The sequence below is a fragment of the Malus sylvestris genome, chromosome 15 (genome assembly GCF_916048215.2).
Source record: "Malus sylvestris chromosome 15, drMalSylv7.2, whole genome shotgun sequence".
In the NCBI taxonomy this organism is placed as follows: domain Eukaryota; kingdom Viridiplantae; phylum Streptophyta; class Magnoliopsida; order Rosales; family Rosaceae; genus Malus; species Malus sylvestris.
In genome coordinates, this window is record NC_062274.1 from 46,413,990 (window position 1) to 46,424,445 (window position 10,456).

Sequence of the window (10,456 nt, forward strand, 5' to 3'; positions counted from 1 at the left end):
GAGGCAAACAGATGGAGAGCCCACCTGTTTAGAATAAAGCAGCAGCAGCAAGTAACACGAGCTCACACAATTTTTCCAACACCTTCAACCCTCCTCTCCACCACTTACGTAACTATTTATTTCTTTAATCAACATATATTTTCACCATTGTATTTTTATACATCAATACGACATGCTTGCATGTTTGATATGTTGGAAATATATAGGATATATATTGTTAGGGTTTGTCGAGAATGTGATTTTCTGGTCCAAATCATTTATTTCTTAGATACAACTTCAAAGATATTTCAATATATCATGTATATATGTGTGCCTTCTCCTGTATAAATGATTCTTCTACGTTGTAGTTAACTTTACTTGCAGACACAATATCGACAACCATATCCACCACATATTGACAATTTTAAGTTCGTAGGATCAACAATATCAATGACAAATCCGCCTATAAAGAAAATTCAATACTTGTTTGTCTACTAACGATGTATATCTTATTTAAAGGTACATATATGCAGATATTGGAAGTGTGTAATTATTCCACGATATCGTTCAACATAATGATATATTGTGAATCTGACCTAATGATTATGCTGGCTCTTGAGGATGGTGGTGCTCTACATTTATACATACAGTACTCTCTTTGGTTAAGTACTTCAAACTGGAAGAGAGCTTGCAGTGAAAACTGTCAAGAAATAGACCAATTATTTAAGAAGATCATCAAGCGCTAGATTAACTAAAATTTAGAGTATTATAGAACGTAATTGTTTCTGTGATTTCTATAAAATAAGAATTGGAATTAAAAATTTGTTGGTTCATAAAATTTTTAAAAGATTAATTTTTGTCGTGTTAATTAACTGTCAAGAAACTAATTAGGTCTTGGAAACTTATATTGTAGACAGCGTACTCGTTCAGTTGTTCATGCAACTTAATTTCGTCGACCAGATTCTTGGTCAGCGTGAACATATCAATTAGGAACTTGAGATTGAACTGCTAAAATTAATCAGAGAAAACATAAAATATTCATATATTCCAATTCGGTAGCTGCTAAAATTAAGGCTTTCCACGATCAACCCTTTACTCTTTTAATTGGTAAAGAACTTTTGCCCTCTTAAAGTAAAACCCAAAATAATTTATGGCTCATTTCCTTCAAATTTTTTTTTATCAATGTGAGTGGGGTATTTAAACTACATACTTCTTCTAACTATGGAAGAAAATAATCACTAGATCAATAATTAGTTGGTTTTTTTTAATATTTAATTGACTATACTTGTTCGGGCGTAGTCCACAGACTTGTAAAAAAAAACTTTTGTCTAAGTTACTAGCTAAAGAGAATTTTGATAATTAATCGAGACGAGAGAAATATGAATACAATTTTTTTAGTATTAGCAATATTCCACGCTAATTTATACTGACCTACATAAGAATGCAATGTATCTTCTGACCAATAAATAAATATATCGATCATTTACGATTAGGAAAAAAAGAAGAAAGTTATAACACTACGCGTAAAAGATAAGCTAAACAAACTAACAAGTGTAAAAGATCGCTAGAACAAAAATGTGGTCAACTAAACATGTTCTAGTAATGTAGACTTATAACACCACGTCGCACTGTACTATGTCATGTTGCCGTTACATGCATTTAATTAATTTTCGAAATTACAAAAGCAACAAAAGAAATTCCTTTTTCTTTTGTCAAAAATGAAAATAGAGATAATAAAACAAATCCAATGCATGAGATCACATGTGTCCGGTAAGCTCAGAAATCGGTGAAATTTTATCAGCTTCTTTCAGTTTTCAGCTGGAAGCGTCCAGAGATTAATGCAGTATGAAGGTTGAGCCAAAATTACTAAGAGAGAGAAAGTGATATGAGAGAGAGAGAGAGAGAGAGAGAGAGAGAGAGAGAGAGAGAGAGAGAGAGAGGGTCAAGCTAAGATAAGGCGGTGATCATGGAAGAAAATAAGGATAAGATGACAAATGTGGATGAACTTCCAGAAACCCAAACCGCAGAAGTAATCCAGAATAATAAATTAAATTTAATAAACAAAACAAAAATAGAGAGCAGCTTTCAGCTTTGCTTTGCTTTGCATGCTTATTAGTATTACACGTTTAGACTGCAGTTTTAGGAATTCTCTGGTCTTTAATCATATGATTAATGAGAGTTCATTAATTAATCACAACCCAGTTTAGCTTAAGTTATGTAAGCTTTCCCTCTTATGTTGGTTTTCTCCTCTTCTTTTTTCTATTGTTTTACTCGAAATTGAAAACTGCCCTAAACGGCATTTCGTTTTGGATTTTTAGGGCAAATGTTATATCTCAGTAAGAACATGTGCACTGCGTAAAACATGTCAGAACAAGTTAATGTTGGTCTTAATCAGGATATATATTAGCTAATTAGCACCAAATCCAGATACTAATAACACTAATTAATTAGTTAGACGAAAGGAAGTTTAGTTAGAACCAAGTGATGAAACCCTAGCTAACCAAGCTTACCATGTTAATTATTTCAAAAAACAGACAAAAAACAAAAAGAAAAAGAAAAAGCTTAGCCTGTTAATTAAATCATCATTGATAATCAGCACTAAAGTAAAGAAAATCATCACTCTACTTGCATGATCATGAATTAAGGGTACTAAAGCTAAAGATTAATCATAACACGATCATAATTTAATTAATTAACTGGGTAATTAGTACACTGCAAGACCTCTCTTCTCTCTGAGCTAGCTACCTAGCTAAGCTAAGTAGGCATTAAATGGAATAAAATTTGATTAATTAGGGCACTAATTTCTTACCAAGAGTGTGCTTGTTGTTGTGCATCCAAACCTTGAACACATGGCGCTTCACTCCGGTCTCTGCGCAAAACTCCTCAATCGCTGCTTCTTCATGTTTCTGAATTCTCCACCCAACTTTCTCCGCGAACTCCAGCATCTTCTCCTTCTGCTCCTGCGTGAACTTTGTCCGGTGTCTCTTCTTGCTCATCCCGAATCCTCCTCCGCCTCCACCGCCGCTCGAACTCGGATTCGACACGTCCTCTTCCTCTTCCCTACTATGAGACCCTCCGCCGCCGCCTGATGCAGCAGGCAAGGCCAGTGTCGGCCTTGCATGCGGCGAGGTGATCAGATAGCCAGAAGGTGGCGGCGGTGGGCGATAGTAGCCCGAGGAGAATTGGTGCGGATGGTGGTGGTGGTGAAGGTGGTGGGACCCACCGGCACCCTGTTGGTGATGAATTAACTCGGCCTCGGGCTCCTTGCGGTGGAAGTTGCGGTGGCAATTGCAGGCGGCGCATTTTAAGGCATCGAGGGTGCCCTCGTCTCCCGCAGCGAGAAACTCCCCGCAGCCGTCGAGGGCGTGGCCGCCGATGCCGATGGCGTGGTTCTTGAGGCACTCTCTGTACCTGACCATGGTGGATACGGCAGTGGTGGTCGTGGTGGAGTTGGGTGTTGCGGCGGTTCCCCTTTTTCGAACGATGGAGGCAGCCCCCTCGCCGGTGGGCCCCAATTTGGACCTGGAACTAGCCGCAACAGAGGCGTAACCTGGTGGCGCCGCCTGCAACTCCATCTCCTCGTCTTGCTCTTCGTGCTCGTCAAATTCCATTCTCTCTCTCTATGTCCTCTCTCTCTCTCTCTCACTCTCTCACTCTCTGAATTCTTAAGGAGAAGTGAAGATCTACATGGTTGCTGGTGAACCCAATGAACTGATAAAGATGACGATCAACACCAACAACAAAAAAGCTTCCTCAACCGGAGACAGACAAAAGTACATGACCACTGCTAAATGTTGGTTTGTATTACATCCAAGTGTTATGTATGACATAATAGTAAATAATTATTTAGTTTTTTTTTTTTTTTAATTTCAAACAACTGTTAATTTTTTTTATCTTTTTTTTGTTATCTTGTAAAATGGGTACTTTTTTAGAGGGAGGTGGATTGTCTGCTCTCCTATTTCCATACTCTTTCCATGCCCTCTTGTGATGTATGGTTATGGTTAAGCTACGTCAATATTTCATATTAATTTTTTTATAGAAATAATAAAACAAAAAGTAATAAGAATTTATAATGTTGACGTGGCTTAACCGTGACCACACAAACATAAAGGCATGAGGAGAGTATGAAAATGGAAGGGCAGACAATCCACCTCCTTTTTAGAGAGGAGAAGATAAGAGGAGGGTGGAGAGTGTGGCCATCAATTCCCCAGTCTTACTCCAAACATTTCCCTTTCATTTACTTTACTTTCTTTTTCTTTTTGTTTTTTTTTTAAAATGATATAATAATTATATTTAATTTATTTAAGTTACGTAAAAGATAGTTTAAAAGTAAGTGGAGAAAATGAAGCACACTGTTTTAATCAACTTGACAAAACTCAAGTTTGTCTTACATTTACTTTAAGTTGCTTTCATTTTATCATAACTAGTGGTTAGGCGTTCCACAATAGTTTAAGTGATTTGATTCTTATATATAAGAATCAGACAGTCTAAGTTTAATTTCTATAACATTATTGTTAGAGTGATGCGAGTTTGGTATATATGAGTTCTATATAATAATCGTGGGACCATTTTTTTTCTTTTTCTTTAATTTATGATTGGTTGTTCTCTTTTTATTTCTCAAATATGTGTCATTTATTACAAATAAATCACACTATTCATGTGTTTGATATATTGAACCAAAAATAAGAATCACCCACTCGTATATTTTGATCTATTGTATGATTGTGATTTTTATATTATTGACATCACATTCAGTTTTACAGTTACTATGGAAGGCCTTAACTCTTTAAACCTTTCCCAGGTTATTTTCTTTGGGATTTGTTTGGTAGCCTCTGCTTTTTTTTCTTGTCATTTATTCCTTGGGTAATTGTATTGGTAAGAGCATGGAGTTTGATTGGTTGTTTTGGGTTTTTGCGTTTTCCTTTTATGTGGAAACAGTCTTTTGTTTTGTTCTTTTTTATCTTTGTGGTAAAAGTGGGATTAGGATTTCACTTTCTCACTATTAGCATGAAAGTAGAAAAAGGAAATGGCAGAGAGTGGGGAATACCCACTTATTAACCAGTATTCTCTCATGGCAGAGACCAGAGAGTGAGGTAGCAAATGTTGCAAGGTTCATGTTTGGAAACAGGGATAAGATATTTGAAGGGATTCAATGCAAATTCAACCCTAAGGACAGTTCTCTCCACTTTGTTGGAAGGCATTGAGTTTACAAGTGTAAGGAAAAAAAAAATTAAGGTTAGCTGTTTATTTTATTTTATTTTTTTCAGAACAAAGGATATTGTCTACACTAAGTTAGGAGAGAGGGCTAAGCTTCACAATGAACTAGCAATAATGTGGTTCAAATTTACCTTTAGTGAAGCTTTAGTGAAAATCGAACTTTAGACCTCTCACTCAAGTGGAGGAATACTACTTGACTGTGGTATTAAATAGCAACAACAAGTTAGTGAGACTTTGCACATTCTTCTAATATAGTCTCAGTAACAAAACATAAAAGATTGACTAGAACGAAGGTGTGGTCCACTATGCGTGTTATAGTATGTGTGGACGTATAACACCACGTCGTATATATCAAGTCATGTTGCCGTTACATACATATATACAATTATTTTTTCAAAATTGAGAAAGCACCAAAAGAAACTACTTTTTCTTAAATAAGAAAATAAAAACAAATCCAGTGCATGACATCACATGAGTACGCTAAGCTTAAATATCAGTGAATTTGATCAGCTTTACTCATAATGCACTAAAAAAATGACGGAAACAATCTTAACCGAACTAAAGTAATCACTAATGAACTAGTTGAGGTTGATTAAGAAATGATTATAAACGTACATAGGACATGTCAATGTAATACCAAGCTTGCACATGCTAAAAGAAACACCACAATTTCTCAATTACAACAAACTCATTAGAAATACAATACAATTTCTCAATCTTGAAAGATCCACATCTAATCAACAAGAAAAATAATACTCACGAGTGCTAAACCTTGCAAGTTGTAGAACCATCATAAAGGCATCACGAGGAAAACACTGCACCACCCACTATTGGTCTTGCAATTGTCAACAAATTAAGAAGCACTTCTATGAGTCGCCACCAATAAATGTAGCTTCCTCCTCATAGTTCTTTCCATGAACACATATGTCCTAGGTTTGAAACTACCCTCCGCGTCCAAATTATTGTAATAATTTCAAACCCTCCCCCTTCCCTTAATAATATATTTTTTTTAAATGCACACAAACTGAAAAGAAAAATGGAAACGACCACCTTATAACTCTGAACAACAATAGCTGCTCAAAGATTCGAGTTTGACTTGTATGTAAGCCGTAAATGCTACAAATTAAATCTCTCATTGACATATTGGGAGAGAGACAACTACAAAGACTCTTTTAGCCAAAGCTAATGAGCGACCACAACTGGAAGATGAAAAATTGAAAATGGTTTCAAGATAGGACAAACAAGGAGGGGAAGAGACCAAATTGGATTCTAGCTAGTTAGCAACTAGGGTTTTTATGCTACTCACTTAAATCTGAACTAATTCAATCTTCACGCTACAAAGGTTGAATCCGATCAAGATCAAATTGGATCCTAGTTCGAATTGAGTATAATGGTTTAGCCCCTCAATATCTATTGCAATTTGACCAACCACAACATATAGAGCACTGACCATTAAAGAAAAAAGCCACATTAATTATGTATATGATGTGCTTAGTTAAATTTTCCAATATATATAAAGTTAATCAATGAATTGAAATATAACGGAAGGTGAGGCAAATCAAATAATTGATCCAGCTAGGCTGGATGTGGATCAAGAACCAAGGGAGAGGTGGGGTTGCTCCTACAATGCTTACTGCTTTAAAGATTGGCTACAGAGGCTGGTGTGATTTGCTGAGGACACTGATTTTACATGGGAAGATTTAAATTGTCGGCATTTTTGGGAGCTGCCTACGTGCCCTCCATTTTCAGACATTATATTCATGTGACGTCTTCTTCTCCCAACAACTTTTAAAACTTATTCGATCCAGCTTTGATTTCTCACGGACTTTATTTACAGTACCGTACTCTCAAGTTTAGAATTTTTCGGCATGCATGGCTGGGTTTAGGGGTCGATAATTTCTTTTTGAAGTAATTAAAGTGAGCTTGAGAGCTAAATTGAATAATTCTTGCTTTCCATGGTCATGGCCCCTGCAAATTTCAAATCAATTAACAGTTCGTAGTTAAGGTGAGCCAAAGTTCTTCCATGGAGTCTGCTCATGGTGGAGGAGTGTATGGCAATTGAAGGTCCCTAACAAATCAAAACACTTTGCGTGGCAGTGCTGCAAAGGAGCTTTAGCGGTCCAACATAATTTGATTAGGAGAAGGATGAGAGTGGAGAATATATATTTGTAGGGTCTGTGGAGAAGAGGATGAGACCCAATTACTGTCCAGACACGTTTAGCTGTCCAACATTGGCCATGGTCCCTGCAAATTTCTCATATAAAAAAAATTGAATAATACTTGGGTTTCCGACATGGGGATTGCACATATTTTATCTTTTACAGTAACGTTCTTCACTATATAAACGTCATAATTTCGACATCTCAATTTTTTAATCTTCATTTAAAATCATTCATACAAAAAAATTATTTGAAGCAGAGATCGTTTATCATCCAAATGTATTAAATAAATGGATGATTCATCATGAATATGTTACTTAGTAGTTGGTACTCACACTGTTGATTTGTTCCATACATTTGGATGATGACACGATTTTCCAATTCGAATGATTTTTTGTAAAAATGATCTTCAAATGAAGGTTAAGAAGTTAAATTATCTGAATTATAAAATTTTATACGGTTAATATTCGTTACTCAAAAGAAGAATATTTGCATTCCCCAAAGAAAACGCAAATATTATTTAAAAAATAAATCATATAGGACCAATAGAATGGAAGGAAACACATACATAGACCCACCAAATTAAAAAGAAAATAGACTTTCCCAAAGTCTTAAAAAAAAACTCCTTCCCATTTCCTTTTGCATAGTAATGAAGTATAAACTATAAAGTTGAAAACAACCCTTGGGCTGTCTTTGCTAATTTTCTGTATTCCTCTGTTAGCTTTGGCCTAGTTTCCATCCCTCATGTTTTTGTTAGTTTCCTCCGAAGTCAAAGGTAAATAGATTTGCCAAAAGCTGTTGTTGAGGTTGAATCATACTACTAGCGTTTTTCCTGTGGTAATCTGTTCCAATATTAATGTCACAGCCCGTCCCGAGATTTTCTTATTAAGGACGTGAAATGACGGATTTACCCTTAGCGGGTATTAAGGTATGTGTGTGTGTGACGCTATTTGGATTAACTTTATATAAGTTTTGGAAAAAATATATTTAAGTTGGGATGGATTAAAATTAATGGTTTTGTAAATTTGTGTGGTTAGGGTTTGATGTTGGGTTTGTTTGGAGACCAGACACACACCCTCGGGACATTTCCCTTTTCCTCCCCCTCTTTCCCGTGTCTCTCTCCATCCTCCCTCACGACTCTCACTCTCTCTCTCACTCCGATCGTACGGACCAACACCAAAACCCCCTGAAACTTCATAGATCGAGGATTTTGAAGACACCATCGTGCTCGTGAGGACTCTACGAACTCAACCACACCCATTTCAGGTAAGAAATCTTTCGATTTCACGTCGAAACCATAAGCACTGATTTTGGCACTGTTCATGAACTTGGTGTTGGTTGATTTTTAGGTCAATCCAAGCTTATAGTGAGCTTAGGGAGGTTCTAAGGAAGCTCGGGGACGTTCGTTTGGAAGTTTTGGACGTCGGGATCACCACGTTCAAAGTTGGCCGGTTTTCGTGGGATTTCTTCGGTGAGGTTTCGAAGTTTTTAGAGCCTTAAAGTAGTATAGCGTGAAACTTCATGTTTGGGGCTTCATTTTGATATAAAATACGAAGAAAACGGTTGAGAAACGAAGGAGAACAAGAAGTTTTAAAACTCGCCGGAATCCGGCCACCGGAAAAACCAGTCCGGCGACTGGTTGGGGAAGATGACGCGCGTGGGGGCGCGTGTGTCCGTGCGTTCCCTGGCGCGTGGGGGCCCGTGTGACAACAAAAAATTAATCTAAAAATTTCTCGACGTCCGTGACGTCAAGTAGGTCGATGTGGTATATTCATATACCCAAATTGAGCATAGTATGAGAAGTTATTTCGAATTGTTGGTTATATGTTTAAATTAACGTTCTTATAGTTGTTTCGCATATAGGTGACACCTATCCCGAGGACGAGCGCATCCAGGGACGTCACGGGGGTTACGACCCATCGACTTATCAGTGAGTGGGCAGTTTTGTTTTCGTATTACCTATATACAACTGTTTTTCCCAGAAAATGCGTTTATATGAAAATTATGATTTAAATTGCCATGCATGCAAATGTTGAGATATTTAGTTTGATAATTGATGCATATATATGTTAATTGACGCGGTGGACACACATGTGAGTTTTTATATTATTCAGATGAGTTATTTTATGAGAATTGCATTGAAAGCTCATAACCTGCACCCTAGGTGTTAGTGCTTATATTATTATTCACCACACCGCACGCTCGTCTTGGATCCAAGTAGGTGGATGTCGTACAGACCATGTGAGGGTTCCGACATGCTAGTCGTATAGATCACTAGATGTGATTCTGACTAGTGGGTGACCTTAGTTATGCGCGCTGATGATTGATGAGAGAAGCACTAGAGCGTATTTATACACCTTTCATCGTACAGACTACTATACGTAGTTCCGAGTGATGTGCAGTGTAGTGCGGTACAGGTCACAGTTGGTGACTCTGGCAGGGCCGTATAGGTCACTGTGGTGACTCCGACTGAGTGGGATGTTGAGCTTTAGAATCAGCCGTACAGGACCATTGTAGGGTCTCCGGTTGATTTATTATTTCACCTGATTGATATTGATGCATTTCTGATTATATTTGGCATGGCGTGGCATATTATTTCTAAGATGTTATGTTGATGGATATGAGCTGAGTTTTGATGATATGTGTATATATATGTTTATATACTATTTTTCTGGGAAAGTATACAGGTTTTACGGTGAGGGGTTAGAAATGTTTTAAACGAAATGTTTTGGAAAATCTTTGATTTTACTGACCCACTCATCTTTGTTTTGCGCCCCTCTAGGTTCTAGTTAGCGGTTGGTGGTTCTCGTGGTCTTTTTCGGCATTCTGACAGACGTTCTGCATGTAGGACTCACCTGCGGGTGATGTATTTTATTTTGGTCCTACTTGACTGCACTTAAACCTATGCTCTGAATTTTTGTGTTTACCTTATAACTCATCCTTTTATTCTAGTAGGTGGTTCTACTAGAGATTGGTTTGAATTCCTTCATATTCTGTTATATCTTGCTTCCGTGTCGCACTTTTGGTTACGTCACGCTCACGTGACGGCCAGCACGCCTTGATCCTCTGGGTCGGGGTGTGTCAGTTTGGTATCAGAGCCT

The 10,456-nt window shown here is 37.2% G+C and overlaps 1 protein-coding gene across 2 annotated transcripts; it reads right to left on the reverse strand.

The window, feature by feature from the left end:
- Window positions 1–445: 445 nt before the first annotated feature.
- LOC126601300 (zinc-finger homeodomain protein 2-like) lies at window positions 446–3,775 on the reverse strand. 2 transcript variants are annotated; one of them, XM_050267992.1, is made up of 2 exons: window positions 2,789–3,775; window positions 446–679 (listed from the first exon to the last, which is right to left on the reverse strand). In XM_050267992.1, the coding sequence occupies exons 1-2, from the start codon at window positions 3,588–3,590 to the stop codon at window positions 651–653; spliced, it is 831 nt and encodes a 276-aa protein (XP_050123949.1). In that variant the 5' UTR covers window positions 3,591–3,775; the 3' UTR covers window positions 446–650. The 2 variants fall into 2 exon arrangements, with proteins under 2 accessions (XP_050123949.1, XP_050123948.1); XM_050267991.1 differs by lacking the exon at window positions 446–679 and adding an exon at window positions 1,538–1,845.
- Window positions 3,776–10,456: the final 6,681 nt, after the last annotated feature.